Below are 25,728 nucleotides of genomic sequence, written 5' to 3'. Positions count from 1 at the left end.
TGGTGTCTGTGTGTACAGCTGAGTAGCCATAAGGGCGGCTGGATGGACTGTGCTGGGCTGGTGTCTGTGTGGACAGCTGAGTAGCCATAAGGGTGGCTGGATGGACTGTGCTGGGCTGGTGTCTGTGTGGACAGATGAGTAGCCATGAGGACGGCTGGATGGACTGTGCTGGGCTGGTGTCTGTGTGGACAGCTGAGTAGCCATGAGGACGGCTGGATGGACTGTGCTGGGCTGGTGTCTGTGTGGACAGCTGAGTAGCCATAAGGGTGGCTGGATGGACTGTGCTGTGCTGGTGTCTGTGTGGACAGCTGAGTAGCCATGAGGACGGCTGGATGGACTGTGCTGGGCTGGTGTCTGTGTGGACAGCTGAGTAGCCATGAGGACGGCTGGATGGACTGTGCTGGGCTGGTGTCTGTGTGGACAGCTGAGTAGCCATGAGGACGGCTGGATGGACTGTGCTGGGCTGGTGTATCTGGGCTGTAATAAAGGGGAATGAATGCAGCGCCGCAGCAGCACAACAGTCTCTCATTAGGTGTTGCGTCAGCAGGCACAGCACAGCGCAGCGCAGTACAGCACAGTACAGCCTGATGAATGAGCTGATGCTCTCTAGTCTCTAGCGTTGTGGTGTGTCTGGCAGGCTCTGAGAAGCTATGAGTTGAGTAAACCTGTCATCGGAAAGGCTTCAGTCAGTTTGGCAGGCACCTCTGATGGTGCCACTGATAATTTTTTTTAAAAAGACCTGTGTTTTAGTTGGCCTGTTATTTTCTATGAGCAGATATGTTATTGGTAGTCAGCCTGGGGAAAATGTGTGGATTGTCAGTGGTTGGTTCCTCAGGTGACAGATCTATGTTGTGTGTTGGGGAAAGACGGATACAGTAACCCTACCCTGGTTTATTGTGGGTGTAAGTGACAGGGTTCCTCCCTGTGTTGTGTTTACATGTGCGTGTGTGCCAGACGACAGGCTCATTGTAATGGCTGAAAAGGGAATAAATGTAACAATATCGAACATTTATTCCATTCCAGCCATTACAATGAGCCCCTCCTCCTTTATCGCCTCCCACCAACCTCCTCTGGTGTGCGCGTATGCGCTTGTGTTTGTGTAGGTCCATACGTGCGCATGTGTTTGGGGGTGGGGATGAGGGGCGGGGGCGAGGAGATCAGGGACAAGGGTGCCGTTTCCCCAGACTCCTGATCCTTCTGGGTCAGCTTCTGCAGATAAAGGCAACCAGGAGGATGTTGCTTTAAGCCAAGGGAATCAGAGAGCAGTTCATGCAGCAGAGCACACGGCTCCCAGAGCTTCTCCTCACTAAAGAGGTGTCACACTGTGTCAGGCGTGGTGCTGAGATGTACAGTAGCATTGTTGCCTGGAGAATACAGTACAACTCCGTCTTGGGCTGCGTTAGTGTTGGAGAAATAATCCAGCCCCTCTCCTTGTGTGACTGCTTTTAGAGGAGCAAAACAAAGCCTTGGAATTTCTGAATCTGAATCGGGAGGTCTTTGACGAAGGGCTTCTATGTATTCTCGCAGATTTATTGTTAGAACTACATGGTCATAGCAACCCTAATATCACAAGTCACTAGAATATGGCCGAACAAGGAATAGGAAGAAATACAGAGATATCGAACTCTGTTACGTATTGCAAGCTTCAAAATGACATCTGCATGTAATTGCTTTCTCATTCAGTAAAACCACATGGATACCCTAAACAAAGTCTGATAAACCTTTGGGGGGGGGGGGCTAATAAAGCAAAACTCCCATCAACAAGGCCAGACTGGCGCTGCCATGCCTGTAATGAATACATTGTCCTTATGGCACAGGGTGGAGTGCTGCTGGAACCAGATGGTTCCCATTTGTCCTGTTTTTCTGACATCAAGTGAGCGCTGGGAAAGCTGTGCTCAACCACGCCAGATCTGAGCCAGGAGGGGGATTATTTATGCTCTCTGTCTTTGCTTTCTTTTTCCTCCCTCCTTCCCTCCCTCCTTCCCTCCCTCCCTCCCTCCCTCCCTCCCTCCCTCCCTCCCTCCCTCCCTCCCTCCCTCCCTCCCTCCCTCCCTCCCTCCCTCCCTCCCTCCCTCCCTCCCTCCCTCCCTCCTTCCCTCCCTCCTTCCCTCCCTCTCATAGAACGGTCCTTAAAAAGCCACACGTAGTACTGACATGCCAATTGGCAGAGTTGGGATGATGAAACACTGCTCTACTAAGCTGGGTTGAGTTGTCTGAGTGTTAGCAAGAGGACTCCCGAGGTTCATTAAAAGTCTAATAAAAGCAGGCATTCAAATCCTGCAAATCGTAAGCAAGCAGACTAGCGTTTTATCTTGTTATAGTATGGCTACACACATACTGTACACCACTGAGAGCACATGGTGAGCAACAACATACAACTCTTTCCTATGTACATGATTCCGATTTTAAATAAGTGCTTTCTCTTGAAACAGTGTGCGTGTATGCTGTCAATGTGGTTAATCTAGCTTTATCTCATACTGGTGATTTCACATTCTCTTTCCTGATTTAAAATGGGCTATTCTTTCCACCACATCGAACTGGTTAATCTTTCATCCATGTATGAACCAATAACCCTGCTTTCCCTATTATTTATATGTATGAAGAAGTGGGCTATCACCAGCTTCCTTTCACCATCTTCTCCCCTCGTCTTTTGACTCTGTAGCTGATTCTATACTGAAGAGGGAGAAGCGTGTGAGAACAAGGAGGGTACATTTTGACAATGTGACAGTGTACTACTTCAGCCGGCGCCAGGGCTTCACCAGTGTGCCCAGTCAGGGGGGCAGTACTCTGGGCATGTCCAACAGACACAGCGGTGTCAGGCAGTACTCCCTGGGAGAGTTTGCCCTGGAGCAAGAGAGAATCCACAGAGACATGCTCCGAGACCATCTGAAGGAGGAGAAACTCAACTCCATGAAACTCAAGGTATTGATTCGAATCCAGGCTGTATCACAACCGGCCGTGATTGGGAGTCTCATGAGGCGGCGCACAATTGGCCCAGCGTCGTCCGGGTTTGGCCAATGTAGGCCGTCATTGCAAATAAGAATTTGTTCTGAACTGACTTGCCTAGTTAAATAAAGGTTAAATAAAAATAAAATAAAGAAATAATTAAGCAATAAGGCCCGAGGGGGTTTGATGTATGGCCAATATACCATGGCTAAGTGCTGTTTTTAAGCATGACGCAACGTGGAGTGCCTGGATACAGCACTAAGCTGTGGTATATTGGCCGTATACCACAACCCCCCCGTGGTGCCTTATTTCGATTATAAACTTGTTACCATCATAATTACAAGAGTAAAAAATGGTTTTGTCATACCCGTGGCATACGGTCTGATAACCCACGGCTGCCAGCCAATCAGCATTCAGGGCTCGAACCATCCAGTTTATAAATACAGTTATGACATATTGTGTCCTTTTTATAAATATAGAATGTTATATGTTTCCAACTGCTCACTCTGTGTACTCTTCCGAGAAGCAGCATGTCATTGGTTTCAGCTGGTTCAAACCGGTCTAAATGTGATCCCTTCTCGTTTGTTTTCAGCTGACTAAGAACGGTACAGTGGAGTCGGAGGAGGCCAACACGCTCATGGCAGAGGACATCTCTGACGATGACATTGATCTGGAAAACACGGAGGTGGACGAGTACTTCTTTCTACAGCCCCTCACCACTAAGAAGCGCCGGGCTCTGCTGCGGACCTCGGGGGTGAAGAAGATTGACGTGGAGGAGAAGCACGAGCTGCGGGCCATCCGGGTGTCCAGGGAGGACTGTGGCTGCGACTGCAGAGTGTTCTGTGACCCAGAGACCTGTGCATGCAGCGTAGCAGGAATCAAGTGCCAGGTAAATCCCTGGGTAGTCTGACCATACTTGTACAGGCTCTCATATTGACACAGATGTGCCACACTCTATCCGCTCTGGAATTAAGCCTTCTATGCGGCCCCTAGTCTTCAGGCAAATGCATTTCAATAGAAGGGTGATTAAGCGATAAAATATTTTAGACGTTGTAGATGAAAGTACTGTATCATTGAAAAAGTACTGTATCATCTACAGTAGCTTATCTGATATTGCCAAAGTATTACATTCATTAATCTATTACATGCAAACTGCAGAATATATGGTCATATAACCCAAGGTGGTTCAATTTACAGGTGGACCGCATGTCTTTTCCCTGTGGCTGTACCAAGGAGGGCTGTAGCAACGCGGCCGGCCGGGTGGAGTTTAACCCCATCCGCGTGCGGACCCACTTCCTGCACACCATCATGAAGCTAGAGCTGGAGAAGAGCCGCGAGCAGCAGCAGGCCTCCCCTGCCAACGGTTACCATGGCGAAAGCAACGGCTATGGCAACCCGCTGGTCCAGACCCAATACTCTCTGTCAGACCAAACAGTCCAACAGTCTGCCATCATGCACCTCCAGACTGCTGACGACATGGACGAGCCTCTGGATGATGAAGACGAAGATGAGGATGATGAGGAGAATGAGGAAGATGACGAGGATGAAGAGGACAGCAGCAGTTTATGCAGTGGACTGTCTGACTCCAGCACTCAGAGCTTGGCGAACAGTGACTCTGAGGAAGAGGATGGCGATGAGGAGGACACGTCGGAGGACTTTGAGAATGGAGTCAGCAAGCCGCCTGTCGCCAACACGGAGGTTGCCCCCCTGTCCTCTGTGTTGTGTTACTCTGATGCCATTCTGCCACACGACAACCACATTGACGACCACATAAATGGAAACTCTTATTTATTCAGCTCCCCAACAGATTATTATCAGTTGGAGACTCCCAGTGCTGTTGCCTCAGCCAACGGGACAGCCAGCCAACCCAGTGAACCCTATGGAGAGGTCTTATCATTCCCACACACAGTAAGCACTACTAACGGTGCCGTGCCACAAGAACCATTTAACATGGCCGTGGACATTGCAGAGCAGTACACAGATTACCCCCGCCAGGCTGAGGAACAGTACGTCAATCACCACTTCACCCTGACCAATGGCACAGCAGCAACCACAGCCATGGGCTGCTGCACACCTGACCTGGAGAACAACATGGTCCCGTCTAAAGGAACATTCCCTGAGCAGCCTGGGGGCCTCAGCCAGATGGAGTTCCACAACAACTACCTGAACAATAAGAAGTGTTTTGTGGCAGAGCAGCCAAAGGAAGTGTCTAGCGTTAATGGTCTGTCTGAAGGGCCTTCTTTAGCAGTCAGCACAAAGATCCCTGCATTAGCAGAGAATCTCCCCAGGTCGCACCAGTTTAGTGGGCCTAACTCACCTGTCTGTGTAGGCTTCATGTTGTCTTTTCTTAATGAACAAGGCTGACCAAGTGTTATTTATGGAGATTATGGCCTTTTAATGGGAGCTCAACTTACCAAGTCATTTACAAGACCATACATTCGATTGACATTATTTAGCTGCGGGTTTCATGATGAGAAACATTTCTAATGAAACCCCCGATTTCTAGTATTCTAAACTGCGAGATGGAATCAGTCAACAAAAACTGAAAGCTGTACGCCCGTGCAATGTATCTTGTCATTTTAAAGGTAATGTTTTAAGGATATATTGTGAATGGGAACTTTTCTATGTCTATATGTCAAATGTGCAAAAAATGAATTGTCCCCAGTTCATTTATTGGTTCTGAAGTACGTGTATACTTATAAATGGTTTGATATTTATAAATGCATGTTATTTTGGGTCTTTAAAATGGCATTTATGAGAAATTGACCATGTTCAATTTGGGTTTATAAAATCTGTATTAATGTACTGTACAAACCTTTGTGTTGTCGCCTGTGATCTTTTACATTGTTTGGAAAAGCTTGAAACGGACTACAACGTTTAGTTATTTATTTGGACTTGTAATGCATTAGAGCATTATTTCACGGGTGACGTTGAAGTCTAAGTGATTCACAGCTGTTTGCACTTTTGTGAAGGTGATATACTAATGCGGCACTTTGACCTTCATTTCTCAAAGATCATATACAACTATCCAATCAATAAATACTATTTTATGGGGGCCTCATTTCAAATACATGTCAATATAACATATGTAACTCTTAACTGAGGACACTATATTGCTGAGTTGGACAGGGGGATGATTCCAAGGACATAATTTAGCTCCACATTCCATTCTCGTATGACAACTGACCGTAAATACATGAAGAGATTGATGTTTGGGTCCGCACAAACATTGTGTGACGCAATTATTTGAACGGTGCAATGGGAACATGAAATGCAAAATGAAACTTAACACGTGGAAGTGTTTACGACAGCTCAAACAATCACTACACGTCATAGTCTTGAGCCACATCAGTGTTGCGCATGAAATGCAGATCTCAATTACTGTAAAAAAAAATATATAATATATATAAATAAAAAAACATGAGGTTGGACAATCAAAGGTTAAATCACACCAATGATTCATATCAGCACCAAGTTAAGAAATGACTGATCAGCACAGGTGATTGGTAGGAAAGTATAATTAACCAAAAATCTGTAAATAACTGACCACCTTCAAATAACTTACAAGTAAAGGCCATTGAACTAAATTCTCCAGATATGTAATTGCTTTAACTGTTCTGAAATGTTAGGGACAGCAGTGACTCCAAACAGCCGTTACAATTAAATACCAACATTCCCTCACCATAAAAAAAGAGTGGGAATCCCTGCATGTATCCTTGTCCTATTCGAAGCCTAAAGTGGGAGTAGTCATCCAACATGCTCATACACTCCTGTATGTGATTACTACTTGATTTAGGTTTCTGCTCCTGACTCCTCACTGAGGTGAATAAGAATGTTTCCACCTCAGTGGCAAAGTAAAGTGTATCCAGCTGTCAGGGAATCAGTGTCACAGTAGGACTTAGTATCAGTGCCAAAGCATTTAAGAGAAGGCAACATACAGTGACATTGTATCCAGTTGAGTCATTCTGCTGTGTGTATGATTTTAAGTGCTTATTATGAATGATATTTAAATGTGTATTTGTGGTATACTGAACAGTCTGTATTGAATAAAAACATGTGTTGGTCTTAAATGTAACTTGTTTTATGATGGTTGTGAATTGTACAGCTCCATATGCCTGATTTCATTATGTTGGTTACTATCATGTTTGCTTCTGTGAAACAATCTTTTTTGCCCAAAATGGTATAAATGTTTCAATATGTGTTTTGGTTTCTTAACGTTAGATAAAGCCAAAATGTTTTGTTTTTGTTGTGTTTCTGCTTTTTAACAATACATCGCTTGGAAATAAAATTAAACCATGTGTTACTTTTCTTCATATGTTTAATGATTTTAGTTTGAACTCTTTCTGTAAAAAAAAACATCTGCTGTATGTGTGTTTAGAGAAAGGGTACACCTGCAATAACTGAAGGCCCAGTAAAAATTATGGACAGGGATGCGTCAAGGATGAATTATTTTGTGCACAGCGCCCTCTCCTGTTGAACATAAGAAATGAAAAACCTCAAGTATCCAAATAGAAGACTCAGTCACGAGGGCATTCGGTTCTAGGACCAGGCATATCCCTAAATTCAACAAAATTCTAACATTCCATTGTCAGTTAACACTGACACAAACAGTTTATACAAATCTATCCCACATCCTTGGATCAAAACACTGTCTGTGGGATACTGGGAACTCAGACTTGAATCAAAACTACAATCATATATTCCATGTTGTAAACAAAGTTTAAAATGTTTCCCTTTCTTCAGATCCCATTTTAGATCCCATGAACATTATACAAAAACATGTAAATGCATTTTATTCTAAAGAAAAATACTTTTCTAAATGCGTTGTCAAGCATAGAAGACATTACAAAGAACTAAAAGTATCCAAAAGTACCTCTTGTTAAGATGTGTCAACCTTACATTATTCCCTGACATCTAAAACATTAGTTTACTTTATTAAATATTTTGTTTAAATTCCCTGGGGGCTGGGGCCTAAGAAAAATCCCGCTATTCTTGTAGAGATAATGTTACATTTTTGGGGGGTAATGCAGTCAAACTGTACACAACAGATTGTTTCAAATACCACATCTGTGACTGTGGTATTGTGTTTGAAAATGTTACGTTACTAAAGCCTGTCCCAGAAAGGTAAACATACTTATGATTAAAACACCTCTGAACGCCCCATCAAAGCAATACGGAAAAGCAAAAGAAAAGATTACTTATCTTGCAAATACCAGATTATTATGAATTTCGGATGCCAAATAACAGTAGCACACAACTCAAGCCTCTTGGTTAAAATGCAACTTTGGAGAATTTACATTTAAATCATAATTAGCTGTTCATAAAGTACAGTATATACATAAGATAACCAGAGGCACTGTATGGGCAGCGCCTCTGATCCTCAATTGGCTTGTGAGGAAAACCAGCTGGGTGAGAGGGGAAATCCGACCCTATAGGGGTGGTAAGGGAGAATGCATGTCTAGTACCTTCCTGATATAATTACTTTGCATAACAAAAAGAGGCAGTAGTGGCAGATATTGAATAACCTATAATACAAACATTTATTTTAATACAAAAGTAACCCTTGAAGAGTCTTTGGTGCATACAATCTTAGTTATTCTGTTCATGCAAAAGGCACGTTCACTATTGCATTGTTTGAGATTCCATTTTGCTGTTGGTTTTCACATATCTACTGCATTAATAAATTATTCAGTGTAGGCAATAAAGAACAAGCCTTTGTAATTAAATAAAATCAAATGGAATGTTGATTTCCCTCTGGAGTAAGACAGAAACAGAAGAGACAAAAGACAAGTGGAAATCTCTTCATTAAGTACCCATCCAAAGTCACTAATTTCAGTCCCAGGTAGTGCCGTCAATCCACAAGCAGCGGTTGGCTTGAATGGCAGAAGAAAAATAATCCCTTAACCCGAACCGTGATAAAAAAAAGATAAAAAAGTGTATTCCTTTTTAAGTCTTCAGTATCAGTTTGAATGCTTCCTTCCCGAGGTTGCATATTCTCCTCAAAATCCCAAACTTTCCAGCAGCAGTTCTTCTACATTTAAAAATAAATACACATTCAATTTGATAATATGTTTAAAAATGCACGCCAATTGCTACTTGTTCTAAAGGTCCTAGAATGCCCAGGCACACGGCATCACTAGTGGCGAGGTCCATGTGTCATGTCCTCACACAAAGAGCCACAGTTGGTATCTGTCTGAGGGGTTACAGGCAACCAAGGAGGGGTGCTCATGACGGGCACTCAGACACAGATTCCATCCCGGGATGAAGAATAACTGGTTCTACGCAGAGAGAAGAAACCGATTAGTCACCAACATCCTCAGTAGAAAATAACTAACATCCACGTCTATGGTGAAGATAATGAAAGAGAAGCAGGCATCAACATCCCCAACAATTTGGTATTATTTCACAGTCAAAAGGATGAACCCCAGGACCCATTAGAGTAGAGATGTGCGTCTTTGGTCTCACCTCCCTTAACTCCCACTTCTGTTCTGCTCCTACAAATGTGATGCGGCCTTTATACTGGCAGTCTTCCAGCTTCACGTCTGCCTCCGTCCCATGCAAACACAGCTCCTTCTGAATATTGTGCCGGATCTCGTGATGGGTCGAGTACTCAAAATACTGAGGGATCACAAAGAGCTCGATGAGTCATCCTCTTGATTTCGAAAGTGACAGACAAAGTACTTAATTCCTTCATGACTGAACCCAGTCACTTTATTCCCTTCCCTCTGACCTGGTTTCCACCGAGTCCGTGGCATGGATACAAGATGAGCCGCTTCCCTCCCTCGTTGTTCTCCCCTGCATCCAGACACGAGTCTTTACCTACATTCTTCACCTGGAGGCACAAGGAAAGGGATTTCAGTGAGCCACACAAGCGGTTCAAACAAGCCCAGCTGCATCTACCTTAAGTGGTGCGAAGCTGCTCACTCCCCTGGCCTGGAGCCCTCCCCTGAGCCCTCTGGAGCTGCTAAATGGAAACCCACTGTGGCCAGACATAATGTATCTCTGTGGTCAGGAAATAGCCTAGTAGAGGGGATAGTGAAGTGGGGGCTTACCGAGCCAAAGTGGAGTGGGTTGAGATCGGGCATGAAGACCTCTGGATACACGTTCTTCAAATACCAGGAGAAGCTCTTGCACTGCAGCCGCTCCCGGAGGTCCACACGCTGCGCGACGTCTCCGAAGGCCCTCTGTGGAAACAATTCCAGGCAGCAGCCATTTGAACTGGGAGGGAAGTGTCCATTACCACTTCCCCACAGCCCGTCTAGCGCTGGAGCTCCGTGGTTGAAGATGGCGCCGAAGAGGATGGCTGAGGTCTTACATGCTAACCAATTGTGCTATTTTGTTAGTTTGATTTGCGTTGTTTGTAACTTATTTTTAAACTTATTCTGTATATAAACGTTGCTGCTACAGTCTCTTATGACCAAAAATATAACATCAGAATTGCTACTCACCACAAACTGGAAAAAATACTTTTTCCTTTAACGAGTCCGACGAGAAGGATATACTGCTCTCCAGGGAACAGGCCCAGATCCTCATCATTTGCGTGAAGAAAAAACGGAGGAAAAAGGGACGCAGATCGGGCTGCCTACTGAGAATCCGTAGGCGAGAGAGTAAACTCCCACTGCCATACATCCTACTTCGCTAACATGCAATCATTGGAAAATAAAATTGATGACCTATGATTACGATTATCCTATCAACAGGACATTAGGAACTGTAATATCTTATGTTTCACCGAGTCGTGGATGAATGACGACACGGATAATATAGAGCTGGCAGGATTTTCAATGCACCGGCAGAACAGAGAAGCTAGGGGTGGGGGATCTGGGCAATGTCTAATATTAAATAAGTATCGCGGTATTGCTCGCATGAAGTAGAGTACCTTATGACAAGCTGTAGACCACACTATCTACCAAGAGAGTTCTCATCTATATTATTTGTAGCCGTCTACTTACCACCACAGACCGATGCTGGCACTAAGGCCGCACTCAACAAACTCTGTAAGGCCATAAGCAAACAAGAAAATGCTCATCCAGAAGCGGCGCTCCTAGTGGCCGGGGACTGTAGCATGCAAACTTAAATCAGTTTTACAAAATTGTCAAATGCCACCAGAAGAAAATAAAAAGACTCTATACCACCTTTACTCCATACAAAGAGATGCATACAAAGCTCTCTCCCCGCCCTACATTTGGAAAAACTGACCATAATTCTATCCTCCTGTTTCCTGCTTACAACCTAAAACAGGAAGTACCAGTGACTCGCTAATTACGGAAGTGGTCAGATGACGTGGATGCTACGCTACAGGACTGTTTTAGTAGCACAGACTGGAATATGTTCTGGGATTCATCCAATGGCATTGAGGAGTATACCACCGCAGTCATTGGGTGCGTCGACGACGTCCCCCCCCCCCCCCCCCCAGTGACCGTACGTACATATCCCAACCAGAAGCCATGGAATACAGGTAACATCCACATCGAGCTAAAGGCTAGAGCTGCCGCTTTCAAGGAGCGGGACACTAATAAAGAAGTCCTGTTATGCCCTCAGATGAACAATCAAACAAGCAAAGCGTCAATACAGGATTATGATTGAATCCTACTACACCGGCTCTGACGCTCATCGGGTGTGGCTTGAAAACTATTATTGCTGGAAACCCAGCAGCGAGCTCCCCAGCGAAGCGAGCCTACCAGATGAGCTAAATGCTTGCCTCAAAGCGAGCATAAAAGGCAACACTGAAGCATGCCTGAAAGCACCAGCTGTTCTGGATGACTGTGTGATACCACTCTCAGTAGTCAATGTGAGCAAGACCTTTAAACAGGCGAATATTCACAAAGCTGCAGGGCCAGATTACCAGGACCTGTACTCAGGGCATGCATGCACCAACTGGCAAGTGTCTTCATTGACATTTTCAACCTCTCCCTGACTGAGTCTGTAATAGCAACATGTTTCAAGCAGACCACCATAGTCCCTGTGCCCAAGGTAGGAAAGGTAACCTGCCTAAATGATAACCTCCCCGTAGAACTCACGTCGGTAGCCATGAAGTGCTTTTAAAGGCTGGTCATGGCTCATAACAGCATCCTCCCAGGCACCCTAGACTCACTCCAATTAGCATTCCACCCCAACAGATCCACAGATGACGCAATCTCAATCCACATGGCCCTTTCCCACCTAGACAAAAGGAACACCCATGTGAGAATGCTGTTCATTGACTACAGCTCAGCTTTCAACACCATAGTGCACAAAGGTCTTCACTAAGCTAAGGACCATGCGAATAAACACCTCCCTCTGCAACTGGATCCTGGACTTCCTGACGGGCGACCCCCAGATGGTAAGGGTAGATAACAACACGTCTGCCACACTGATCCTCAACACTGGGGCCCCTCAGGGGTGTGTACTTAGTCCCCTCCTGTACTCCCTGTTCACCTACAACTGCATGGCCAAACATGACTCCAACATCATCATGAAGTTTGCTGACGACACAACAGTGGTAGGCCTGATCACCGACAACGATGAGACAGCCTACAGGGAGGAGGTCAGAGACCTGGCAGATTGGTGCCAGGACAACAACCTCTCCCTCAATGTGAGCAAGACAAAGGAGATGATCGTGTACTACAGGAAGAGGTAGGCCAAACAGGCCCCCATTAACATGAATGGGGCTGTAGGGGAGCGGGTCAAGAGTTAAGTTCCTTAGTGTCCACAACACCAAGGAACTATCATGGTCCAAACACACCAAAACAGTCGTGAAGAAGGCACGACAAAACCTTTCCCCATCAGGAGACTGAAAATATGTGGCATGGGTCCCCAGATCCTCAAAACGTTCTACAGCTGTGCCATCAAGAGCATCCTGACCGGTTGCATCACCGCCTGGTTTGGCAACTGCTCGGCATCAGAGTGCAAGGCACTACAGAGGGTAGACCTATATAATAGGCAGTGTCAGAGGAAAGCCATAAAATTGTCATAGAACAGTCTATGACGTGGGTGACTGGAGTCTATCTGCTACCGCATGGCAAGTGGTACCGGAGCGATAAGTCTAGGACCAAAAGTCTCCTTAACAGCTTCTACCTCCAGGCCATAAGACCGCTGAAAATTTTATCAAATGGCCACCTTAACTATTACTTTTAACCCCCCCCCCCACCATCCATTTGTTTGTACACTGCTGCTCGCTTTCTATTAGATATGCAGTCACTTCACCCCTACCTACAGTTGAAGTCAGAGGCTTACATACACCTTAGCCAAATACATTTAAACTCAGTTTTTCAAAATTCCTGAAATGTAATCCTAGTAAAAAAAATCCCTGTCTGAGGTCAGTTAGGATCACCACTTTATTTGAATGTGAGATGTCAGAATAATAGTAGAGAGAAGTATTTATTTCAGCTTTTTCTTTCATCACATTCCCAGTGGGTCAGAAGTTTATATACACTCAATTAGTATTTGATAGCATTGCCTTTTTAAATTGTTTAACTTGGGTCAAACGTTTCAGGTAGCCTTCCACAAGCTTCCCACAATAAGTTGCGTGAATTTTGGCCTATTCCTCCTGACAGAGCAGGTGTAACTGAGTCAGGTTTGTAGGTCTCCTTGCTCGTACATGCTTTTTCAGTTCTGCCAACAGATTTTCAATGGGGTTGAAGTCAGGGCTTGGTGATGGCCACTCCACTACCTTGAATTTGTTGTCCTTAAGCCATTTTGCCACAACTTTGAAAGTATGTTTGAGGTCATTGTCCATTAGGAAGACCCATTTGCGACCAAGCTTTAACTTCCTGACTGATGTCTTGAGATGTTGCTTCAATAAATCAACATACCTTTCCTCTCCTCATGATGCCATCTATTTTATAAAGTGCACCAGTCCCTCATGCAGCAAAGCACCCCCACAACATGATGCTGCCACCCCCATGCTTCACGGTTGGGATGGTGTTCTTCTGCTTGCAAGCCTCCCCCTTTTTCCTCCAAACATAACAATGTAATTTCTGCCAAATAGAACTATTTTTGTTTCATCAGACCTGAGCACATTTCTCCAAAAAGTATGATCTTTGTCCCCATGTGCAGTTGCAAACCGTCGTCTGGCTTTTTTATGGCGGTTTTGGAGCAGTGGCTTCTTCCTCGCTGAGCGGCCTTTCAGGTTATGTCGATATAGGACTTGTTTAACTGTGGATATAGATACTTTTGTACCCGTTTCCTCCAGCATCTTCACAAGTTCCTTTGCTGTTGTTCTGGGATTGATTTGCACTTTTCGCACCAAAGTAAGTTCATTTCTACGAGACAGAACGCATCTCCTTCCTGAGTGGTATGACGGCTGCATGGTCCCATGGTGTTAATACTCACGTGCTATTGCTTGTACAGATGAACGTGATACCTTCAGGCATTTGGAAATCGCTTCCAAGGATGAACCAGATTTGTGGAGGTATACAATTTTTTTCTGAGGGCTTGGCTGATTTCTTTTGACATCATGATGTCAAGCAAAGAGGCACTGAGTTTGAAGGTAGGCCTTGAAATACATCCACAGGTACACCTCCAATTGACTCAAATGATGTCATTTAGCCTATCAGAAGCTTCTGAAGCCATGACAACATTTTCTGAAATTTTCCAAGCTGTTTAAAAAGGCACAGTTAACTTAGTGTATGTAAACTTCTGACCCACGAATTGTGATAGATTATTTCACTTATAATTAACTGTCTGTAAACAATTGCTTGAAAACTTACTTGTGTCATGCACACAGTAGATGTCCTAACTGACTTGCCAAAACTATAGTTTGTTAACAAGAACTTGGTTGAGTGGTTGAAAAACTAGTTTTAATGACTCCAACCTAAGTGTATGTAAACTTCCGACTTCAACTGTACATGTAAAAATTACCTCAAATAACCTGTACCCCCTCAAATATCATCGTTATTATGTAATTGTGTTACTATGTATTTTTTATATATTTCATTTTATGTATTTATTTATTGTTATTTAAAGAAAATCTTTACTTTAGGTTATTTGGTAAATATTATCTTAACTCTTCTTGAACTGCACCGTTGGTTAAGGGCTTTGTATCTAAGCATTTCACGTTAAGGTCTACACTTGTTGTACTCGGCACATGTGAAAAATAAAGTTAGATTGATTTATTGACTTGATGGGTGACGGCTCGAAAGACAGCACCATGTATGGCAGAGTTTCAGTCTACCCAATCCCGTTTCAAGTAATTTGCACGCACCAAAAATATTTTGTACACATACAGATGTACAATCTTAATTTGATCCTCCCGTTGCAGGAGAACTTTCCTGCAATGCTTATAGTGGATTTGAGTATTTTAAAAGGCTTCTGAATTTCGTTATTTTCCTGCTGTAGCATACTGGCTCAAATTAAGATCCTAAATCTGTACATAAGACAACTCAGCTGAAATACCATTGCAAATTATGAACCCTCTAGTCCAGAAATGTCTGCCTTTTCCCTCCCTTTGCTTCATTTAAATTCATGAATGGAATCAACCCAGCGTTCAACGTTTCAAAGAGTGCAGAACAGACATTACTCAGTTACTAATAGCCTTGAGCACAGAAGGTTTTCCTCAATTGGATTTCTCTCAGTCACAAAGGATATTAGTCAATTCTTCTTATTTCACATCTCATACAATGTCCATTGCACTTACTGTACAATGGACATCAAAATTGATGTTCCCTTCTGGAGAATGTGTTTGCATATGTGACCCTGGTCAGACTTTGTCCAGACGTACCAACAGACGACCTAGGCCCAGAGTGCGGCACAGGAGGCTGCCGAGGGGAGGAAGGCTTATAACAATGTTCCCTTACACGTGGGATAATAACTCATCTGCAGTCAGAATGAGAACATCAGTATGTCCAGAGCAAACTGCTACTGTGAAAACATTTTTGGGCAGGGGTGGGCAACTTTGCTGGCGGTGGGGCCCACGACAAAAATATAAACTGGGATAAAAATGTCAATGATTTCGTGCAGTTCTACATATTTTGTTTTAAAGCAAGTTTGCTGCAATTCTATACATTCTCCCATAGGGTGGAGAGAAAGGTTAGCCGTGTATAATAGGATATCTGAGTGAGACGGACTAACAAAATCAATGGGGGCCACCTGGCCGGTAATTCGACCATGAAAACAAGTTTAGATAGCTGCCCGCTAAACTAACCTTCCAATCTACAAAATGTTTGTTGACATGGACTAATTGACAGACTATCAGAGACTGATATAACAAGATGAAAACTGCTGATGCCACATTTCGAAATTGCATCTTGTGTATTCTACCATTCCAAATAGTAAGTTGTTCAGTCATTTACACACACACACAATATATATATATATATATATATATATATCTCACACACACTATATGTACAAAGGTATGTGGACACCCCTTCAAATGAGTGGATTTGACTATTTCAGCCACACCGGTTTCTGGCAGTAAAATAGTCTTACTTAAGAGCTCAGTGATTTTCAACGTGACAAAATCATAGGATGCCACCTTTCCAAAATATCAGCATGTCAAATTCTGTTCTGCTAGAGTTGCCCCGTTCAACTTTAAGTGCTGTTTTTGTGACGTGGAAACGTCTAAGAGCAACAACGGCTCAGTGGCGAAGTGGTAAGCCACACAAGTTCACAGAATGGGACCGCCAAGTGCTGAAGTGCATATACATTTTTGTCCTCAGTTACAACACTCACTACCGAGTTCCAAACTGCCTGTTTTCCATGGTTCGGGCTAGGCCCCGTAACAGTACAGCCTACAATGACATTCTAGACATTTCTGTGATTTCAACTTTGTGGCAACAGTTTGGGGGAGGCCCTTTCCTGTCTCAGCATGACAATGCCCCTGTGCACCAAGCGAGGTCCATACAGAAATGGTTTGTCGAGATCAGTGTGGAAGAAGTTGACTGGCCTGCACAGAGCCCTGACCTCAACCCCTACAGCAGAGGTGGTGCAACTCAATATTAATTCTTAATATTTGGTATACTGTAAATAAATAAAATACACACACGGGGGCCTTCAAAAGGGGGACCAGACGCAAGTTACCCATCCCTGCTGTAGGGGATGGATTAATGGTTTTAGAACGCCTGTCCTATTTCTGGGGTTATCAGCCTGCCTATCTGAGTTTAAATGTACAAAAAATATAACAATGTCACTCAGAAATACCACATACGTCTTTGGCCAGCTGTGCAGCTTGTTGGTTGCGTCGGTAGAAGATTTCCTTGTAGTCATCCATCCAGACCTCGGCCAGCCGCACCTGGTTGCGTGCGATCACCTGGGTGCCCTTGGGGAAGGTGTGCGGACTCTTGGTGCGGAACACATGACCCACGATGGAGCAAGGGATTATTTCTAGCTGACCCCCACACTGCCACACCTACAGACAGGCAGGCAGACGGAGGTAACACACCCAGCACTGTTAGAAATACTAGGCATGATGACTATACTGTAACCGGTATTGCTGCATAATACGAAAACAGGATGAATCACTTACAATAGCACTGATGACACCCTAACACACGCTGTTGTCCATCTATCTATCTATGTAGAAAAGCAAGTGATCCCTTTCTTACTCTGAAAGACATTTCGATATTCTCCCCTCCCCAGATTTCCATTTGCTCATCATAGCTTCCGATAAGATAGAAGTAGTCCTTGGAGATAGAGAAGAGTCCCCCAGCAAAAGTTGGTGTCCTGTGAAGTAAAAGAATTCCACTGAATAGAGGGTCCAGATCTTTTTTTTCCTCTCTTTTTTTTTTACACTCAGCTGAGGAATAGACCATTCACAACCACCTATCAAGGAATACACAGAGGTGTATGTCTGAAAGTAGGCATTCACATAGTTCTTCTCACTTGATAGGATAAGTCTCATCCTTTCTCCGTTGTTTCTCGTGGTCCGGTAGACTCTCCCAGCCAAAGGACAGGCCCCAGTCAAAGTTACCACGGTTGTGATTCTGTCCGTATGGCGAGGGCTTCATAAACTCAAAGGTGTTGAGGTCAATTGTTGTGATGTCAGGACTCACTACCGCAGTGTAATTCTCTGCTATCCTGGCCAGTAGAGGCTCCAGCCAGCCATTGAAGCATTCACCTGTTGGATACGCATTCACCATCAGCCGAACAATACGACCACTAAATAGCATTGCATTTTAAATGTGAAACACATTATCGACAAAGAACATGGAAGCCTGTGGTACAAAAGCAATCACTTTGAGAATATACCTAAAATACCACAAGTTAAATCACCCGTGAGCTGAATAAATAAATGTAACACTCATTTGATATTTTACCAGGCCACCTGGAAGTGGCCACCGCAAAAACAAAAGATATGTTACAGTCCAATAACAATAATATGTTGTGGTATTAATGCCTTGCCCTAAACAGCATTTGCTAGTATTCTGAGTATTAGTGTGTAGGTGGATTAACAAATGTCTAAAAGGCTGAGCTGTTCTGGTTGTTCCAGTCTGATGACTCAGCTGTTTTGACGTCACTGCTATGGTGTGTGCGTGTGTGGACTAACAGTGAGCATCGAGGAAGGTGAGGATGTCTCCAGTGGCCACAGAGGCTCCCAGCAGCCGAGCAGTGATCAGGCCCTTTCTCTCGCGCTGACGTACCACGCGCACAATGTGCAGCCTCTTCAAATACTCATCCAGCTCCTCCTTCAATGCATCTGTGAAAGGAAATTAGCCAACTGCATTAGCTGTGGAACTGCCGATCTATAAATGGACACTGCCAATCAGGTTCAATACGAGAGGACTTACTAGAGCGACCTACAGAAAAAAAGCTTTAAAATAAAAAATTTAAAAAAACAATAAGCAAAATACAATGAAATGATCAGGTCATTTCATCTTCTGCTAAAATTCCTACCTCAGTGCAGTGACTGTTTCCGGGGGAGTAGGCCTCTACCTCAACTTGGCCCCCCAGTGTGGAAGCTTACACTTCAACGGAGTGAATGAAAGAGTGAGTGAGATGCCTGACTTTCATCTAATAGCAGGCTATTCCCAATAAATGACAGAGTTTTGAGTGTCACTCAGTGGGGTTGCATTGCCTGCGGGGAATCACAGGTATAATATTGCAGATAGTTTTGGGGTTATATCAAAATAATGGTTTGCAGAACTTCTAATCCCTCCATTTTTATTTTATTTCAAACCTTCACCCCTAACTGCCAACAATACACCTTCTACTGCTATTCACAGCTATCGTCACTCACATATACAGTACTCTCTAATCTTATTTACAACCCTCAGCTGTCCCCATACTAACCCATCTCTCCCGGTTCACTAACATTTGACTATTTCCTTCAGCAAAACATCCTGGGACATTCCATGTCATATCAGCAAGCCATGAGACCCACCATCTCAGATTGTCCTGAAAACATTTCTGAAGTTAGGAACAGACAAGATAAGCATTTTGGAAACATCATTTTATTAAACTAGAATTTGATATCTGAGAATTTAGCTTATTGATTGCACACAAATTAGCCATTTTAAATGAACAGGATTCACATAATGTTCAATAATTATATATCATTTCTTTGGATTCGTCATTTCATGTCTTTCTCGTTTTTACAAAACGTTTTGGACCAAATTGGATGTTAGGTACAAAAATAATTTAGAAAAGAATCACCTAATAGCAGGAACAGCACCATCTAGTGGTCAGAACCAGGCAAAATCAGGATGTAGGATGGGACATAAACCAAACAACTTCAATTACTAATTTCACTAAACAGGGGAAAGAAACTGTCACCAAATTCACTGAGAATACATTACATAGGATGAAAATCAATGCTCTGAGCTGCAGCTCAGCTAGTACTTGTCAGACACAGAGAAGTGATACTATATACTTGTTGTCGGGATGGGATTGGCATGGGGTGTGTGTGTGTCGGGGGGGGGGGGACTCGGACTCAGTAGAGGCGAAGGTCAAGAGCCACGTGTCCTCCGAAACACAACCCTGCCAAGCTGCACTGCTTCTTGACACACTGCTCGCTTAACCCAGAAACCGAAGTCAGCTTGCAGGCGCCAGGTCCGCCACAAGGCGGTGCCTTCATTCAGGAGGCCCGCTTCATTTCTAACTCATTGTTAGAAAGAAGTTTGGTCCAAATCGGATGTTAGGTACTATATATGGATCCTATAAATTAAAATGGCAAATTTGGGTGTTATCAATTAGCTTAATTTCGCAAAGATAAAATTATACTTCAACAAAATAATGTTGCATAAACGCTAATCCTATTGGTTTCTAGTTACAGAAACAATTTCAGAACAATCTAAGATGGTGGTGTTAAAATAATTTTTCTTATGCTTTTTGGAGGTGGAATGACCATCCTATTTTCCCTCTGCCTTTTTTCCCTCAGCCTGACGCATGTTTACAAGAGCAAACTCTGACTCAATTCTCCACAGACTAGCTAGCCCCTCTTAGGAAGGCATTCACTAGCAGTGCTGCTTCCTGCTATAACCCCCTCCACAAGAAGCCAGGGCGCCAGCCTGCACATTTCATGGCACACCAGCGGGCCGCCAAGCAGGATGCCTGACTAAAATTAAAAGTGAGAACATGGTGGTCCTGCCATCTGCCTGGCCGGCTGGTTAGTTCCTTACCGTCCACACTGGCATCGTCCACCAGGATGATCTCCTTGAGGAAGATGGCAGGGGAGGTGTGGAGGACACTGTACACCGTCCTCAGCAGAGTACTCCAGCCTTCGTTGTGAAACACAATGATCACGCTGGTGGTCAGCAAGGGTGGACAACGCTTGAATGTTTGCTCGATACATCTGCGAAATAAAAGAAAATTAGGTGGTGTCTTTTATGGTCCCTGGGAGGGCTTTCAGTGCAGGACTGTGGCTGAAACATCTGAAGTCCTCCCTTAAAGGGATGCATGTTTCAGTTGTGTCATTGGGATATGGGACTCCCTTGAAAATGCCAACAAAATCAGACACAGTCCCCCAGCCACAGTTACTGGGCACACATGCTGAAACAATGTTTCAGACAGAAAAACTCTGGAGTGAAATTTTCCTCAATAACTAAAAGAAAATATCAAAGACTTGTTTGGGTTAAAACCATCCTGTCCGTTGGAGACACATTATATAATGTTGTTTTCTCCTTCCTTCTGTGGTCATTCAGTATGTGACTTTGGTTTCATACTGAGCCACTGAGACAAGACATATAAATATATGGAAACTGAATAACTCTACAGAGGAATAGTTCTATTGAACACCACATGGTGGAGCTGCTATGTGATGAGGAGAAACCTCCTTCGAGATGTTCGCTTCACATTAGATTGTTTTACAACAGAACCTATAATGATAGAATCTGCATAATAAACAGGGCCACTGACCCCAAGATTTACTAGACATTTTTACATGGCCATGTTGGTTTGAACTGAAGCATATGCCACTGCGGCAATACATTTTAGAGCATGTATATGGAAACAACGGTGAAAGCTACCATAACAGCACAAAAATGTCTAGTTAATTATTGAGAAATAACATACTCCGGTGGTCTGGTGTCAGGGCCCAGGTCACGGCTGAGAGAGATGTGGTCGCTGGCGTAGAGGTTAAAGCAGTGTTTCTCCTCTCCCCGATCCTTCTCCTTCTGTTCAGCAGGGCTCAGTTTGTCTGTGTGAAAGGGCTTCCCAGAGGCTCCGGGGTCGTTGGGGTCCTGAGGTGGACGCTCTAGGACTGGCCTCAGCTCAGCAGCCGTGTACGTCCCTGACAAACAGGAAAAGTCCCCTGCAGTCTCCTGCTGGCGCACTGGGGCTCTGATCTGCATCTTTGGCATGGCGTCCCTGAAGTTATTGACGGCCCCCATCACCATGCCCAGCACGGCATCCCGCTTGACAGCTATCTCCTTCAGCCAGGGCTCTTCTTGTGTGGGACTTTGGCTTACTACCTCACGTTGTATAAGGAACAAAAATGTGACAAAGGTAAGGGCCACTATCACCAGTTTCAAGGGGTGTAATCGCCTTCGGAAAACTCTGCGGAGACCACTCATTCTTCTGGAGATGGGTGGGGTAGATTTATTTGACACAGCACTTCACCAAAACACACAGTCAGTTGCAAGCAGGTAACCTTAAAAAGTCAATTAGAAAGAAATGTGACAAATGTGCCAAATAAACAGAGGCAATAAGCAAGTTCATAACTCAGTCTCATATGCATGGAAAAAAAACGTTTTTCTTCAAAGCTGTGAACAGAATGAACTGTTACATGCTATTTGAATTATGAACTTCCACACGTGAAAGCAGGAAAGTAACAAGATATGTGATTGTTTGGCTCTAGTACTTTGTCCATTAAAAGAGTTGGAGAAATGTGTTACTGTCTCCTAAACTACAATGTACTCGTCATAGCACTGCAGTTTAACATTCTTTTCGGGAAAAATAATGTGACTTACCTGGACATTACATAATACGGATGGGACCTGCAATCCAAACCCTTGATGAAAAAAGTTCAATTAATTTATGTCAAGAATATCGCTAAAAGAAAATCCTCTTCAAAATATGCGGATTTCCAGATAAATTGTTGCCCCAAAAGAATAGTGTCGGTACAGTTGTGGAGCGTTTCTCAATCTCTACAAACTACTTCCGTCTAGTTGGATCCAGGTGCGCTCCTTTCAGGTAGAGGGTGGAACCCTTTTTAGTTGGCACGTGTACGTAGAACGGATCTTTCTGTCAAACCCCAAAGCCATGCAATTATTACATGAGTGAAACATTGCAAAGCAGCAGGCATTCTGAGAACAAATTATGAATTTGTCATTTGGCACATAAAGTATGCGTCTATTTGTGTCAGTTGCAAAACTCACTTTGATTTACTCCAGCTACAAAGCTAGACCTCTCCGTGTGCCCCCCCCAAAAAAGAAAAAAAAGTATTATCTTGCAGTCACTTTGTCTCAGGCAATATTGGAAATAGTCGACTCTGCGGGATAGGTCTGATCTAATAATGGTGTCAATTCTTAAAATAATAGGATTTGTTCAGCCAGCCATTCATTGAGACGGTTGCTGGGTTACAAATAGCGGAGGAACGTATCCTATACCTCTCTCATAAGCACCGCATCCAATCAGGCTACTTTGAAGAACAACAGAATGTCGCCTACATAAGACGCGGTATAGGTCTACCCTTCAGAAATAAGTGAGCAAAACTGTATATCAATTTAAGCTATGCTAGATTATGTAGCGTGTGAATGTTATGTACAATAAGAGAGCGAACTGTTGGTCAAATATTGAATGGTCAAATATTCAAGCAAAACCGGTAGCTACAGAATAACTTATCAGATGGCTCAATAAAGAGCATTACACGACAGGTTCCTACGTTTAACGTTGCGGTTTACACTAGAATCTAAGTCCAAGCTTGAGTTTTTAGCCTGAAGAAAAGGAATGACTGAAAATGTGCCACTCGCCGAACATTTTGGACCCTCTGCGACATATCCCAACATATTCCTGTTTGCCAAGTCACCCTGGCAGATGGTATTCATAAAGTGTCCGATGCTTGAGGGGGTAAAGAAAAGACGTGGACGCGGTAGCCATTCGGGGGAGGAATACTCCGGTGCCCAGTTAGGAGTCTTGTCAAGTAGGATCAACAAGTGACACAATTCACCATGTCTGTTCTCCTCTCCTTCCTGGTACTTAGCCTACAGCACAAGCTCAGAGTTGTGGAAGTGACCTTTTGCATTAATACAGGAATGGTCTATAGTACATCTTCTAGTTGAAATAGGCATATATGAATAGTAGAACAGCCATTCTCTTATATGTCCATAACTGAAAAAGTAAAAACTAAACAGTTACTGTTGGAATATTCATTCTATATTCTTAATGTCAACTCTTTACAAAACATGAAGTTGCTGCATACAATTTCCATTAGTGTGTGTGCATGCAGTGTTGGGGAAGCTGCTCTGAAGACATAGTTTACCAAGCTACCAATTACTTCACTCTGGAAGAAGCTAATCTACACTAAAGCTACCCTTAAGAAATATATAGTTTACTGAACTAAAGTTACTTTGAAAAAGTAGTTCACTCCATCCAAACTACTTCATGAAAAATGATCAAATATATAGTTTACTGAACTAAAGTTACTTTGAAAAAAGTAGTTCACTCCATCCAAACTACTTCATGAAAAATTATCAAATGTGAAATGTCATAGACTACAAATTGCAAGAACACATCACTCTGGGGTCAGATGTTTACATAATGCGTAATTTAGCCGATTAAACACAAAAAAATGTGAAAATTAGGCAGGTCTGATTGCGAAAAACAAAAGAACTCTTGCCTTTTCAACTATTTTTGCAAAAAACTACCTCCAAGCTAATTAAATTACTAATTGAACTACATGTAGTACACTACTCCCCATTACGGTGTGTATGTGAACTTTTCAATATTATTTCTCAATACACTGGTAATTGGCATAATGTACATGCTGTTCTTATAACTTAAACTTCATAGATGACTTTTCAAATACTGTTGGAAAGAAAACCATTTGAAAGAGATGTTATGGGTCATTAACAAAGCTCAATGGTCATTAGGCTACTGGTACAATACTTATGAGTTTGGGTGTGTGTCTTGGCAGTGGGAGTCAACATTTAATATACTACCCTTAACCTCCCTATGGGAGGGTTCTGTCCACTCCCAGAGTGGTATTTCCCTTCATTTAAAAATAACAACCTTACATGTATAACAAACAACAGCAAAACAACATTATCAACAGAGTGAATGACACCATAAAATCTAAATCATGCCTAATGTAACTGACTGGCACTGAGTTGGATGCACACACTCATTCCTAACTTAGAAATAACTGCATGTCTCCATCCCAAATGGCACTCTCCCAATGAAGTACACTACTTTTGACCAGGGCCATTTGGGACATAACCCAAATGCCCTGATTTGCTATGTAATGACTTCATCAAATCACAATACACTTTTATCAGTTGAATGTAGATAACAATATAACTTATTTTTATATTTAATTAAAATATGCAAAGTCTCAGTAAATATACACTTATTTGCATATCCAACAAATACATTTTTCAGGACACTAAGTCAGCGTTAATATTTTGGTTCTATTTTGTTATGACACTCCAGAAGGGGACTTAATCAGAGCAGATTGTGGATAAATAATTTTACAATTTTTATTTCTGTAAAATACTAAAGACATGTACAGTGTATGTAAAAAGCATTTTTGGCAAATGTTTCTGAAGAAAACGTTCTCTAGAATAAATAACTGACAACATATCAACAATTCCCTCTGGGCAAGTCTCGAGAATATGGGTGCGTTCATATATTCACTCTGGCTATTTACTCCGATTTCAGAGCACTCTTGTCTGCATGTGCCAGAGCACAGAATAACTGATGAATTTTACGAACGCTCAACACGTGCAGAATAATTGATGAATTTTACAAATGCTCAACACCCGTTGAATATGGCCGGTGTCAGTAAACGTCAGCAAAAATGCGTAATTCAATTATTGCCAGCAGTAAGATAACAGCCTAACCAGCTCTGCTAGGGCGATAGAAATAGATTGAGATGTTCTCTCATTTATGTTCAGGGTACAACACTGGACCTTTAGCCATCTAGCTTGAGTGCTTGACTGCAATTATGTCTGATCAACCCTACTCCTCAGCCAGAAGTATCCAGTGTGCTCTGAATTTAAGAATGCCCAGAGCACACTCTGGCACTCCAGTGTGAATTTACGAACATACCCTATATCTAAGGATAACCACACAATATTTGGTGAATGTAGATGCTTCTGAAGCTGGGGAAAGTGAGTTGGTGTGTGGGAAGAGTCTTACTTCCGGGAAATTGCAGTAAAGACAAATACATTGAATTTAGACTACCAAATGCCAAACACCTACTTAGAC

General features: G+C 43.2%; 2 protein-coding genes across 8 annotated transcripts in view; one reads left to right on the top strand and one right to left on the bottom strand.

Annotated features, from left to right (window-relative positions):
- LOC124043841 (cysteine/serine-rich nuclear protein 3-like) overlaps positions 1-7,249 on the top strand; it is a 40,346-nt gene extending 33,097 nt beyond the window's left edge. For all 6 annotated transcript variants that reach the window (XM_046362884.1, XM_046362888.1, XM_046362889.1 and 3 more), the window contains 3 exons: positions 2,663-2,922; positions 3,539-3,835; positions 4,144-7,249. In XM_046362884.1, the coding sequence (XP_046218840.1) occupies positions 2,663-2,922; positions 3,539-3,835; positions 4,144-5,310 (1,724 nt within the window). In that variant the 3' untranslated portion in view covers positions 5,311-7,249. The remainder of the gene's footprint in view (positions 1-2,662; positions 2,923-3,538; positions 3,836-4,143) is intronic.
- LOC124043842 (polypeptide N-acetylgalactosaminyltransferase 3-like) lies at positions 7,247-24,226 on the bottom strand. 2 transcript variants are annotated; one of them, XM_046362891.1, is made up of 12 exons: positions 22,680-24,226; positions 22,272-22,545; positions 21,376-21,952; positions 20,484-20,656; positions 18,413-18,562; positions 17,749-17,983; positions 17,472-17,589; positions 17,075-17,275; positions 9,999-10,130; positions 9,677-9,778; positions 9,412-9,564; positions 7,247-9,224 (listed from the first exon to the last, which is right to left on the bottom strand). In XM_046362891.1, the coding sequence occupies exons 3-12, from the start codon at positions 21,873-21,875 to the stop codon at positions 9,111-9,113; spliced, it is 1,878 nt and encodes a 625-aa protein (XP_046218847.1). In that variant the 5' UTR covers positions 21,876-21,952; positions 22,272-22,545; positions 22,680-24,226; the 3' UTR covers positions 7,247-9,110. The 2 variants fall into 2 exon arrangements, with proteins under 2 accessions (XP_046218847.1, XP_046218848.1); XM_046362892.1 differs by having other exon boundaries at positions 21,376-21,769; positions 22,272-24,223.
- Between the last annotated feature and the right edge of the window lie 1,502 nt (positions 24,227-25,728).

This window comes from Oncorhynchus gorbuscha, linkage group LG09, assembly GCF_021184085.1.
Source record: "Oncorhynchus gorbuscha isolate QuinsamMale2020 ecotype Even-year linkage group LG09, OgorEven_v1.0, whole genome shotgun sequence".
Lineage (NCBI taxonomy): Eukaryota > Metazoa > Chordata > Actinopteri > Salmoniformes > Salmonidae > Oncorhynchus > Oncorhynchus gorbuscha.
The sequence above is the reverse complement of the archived record's forward strand: the minus strand, read 5'-3'. Positions and strand labels throughout refer to the sequence as shown.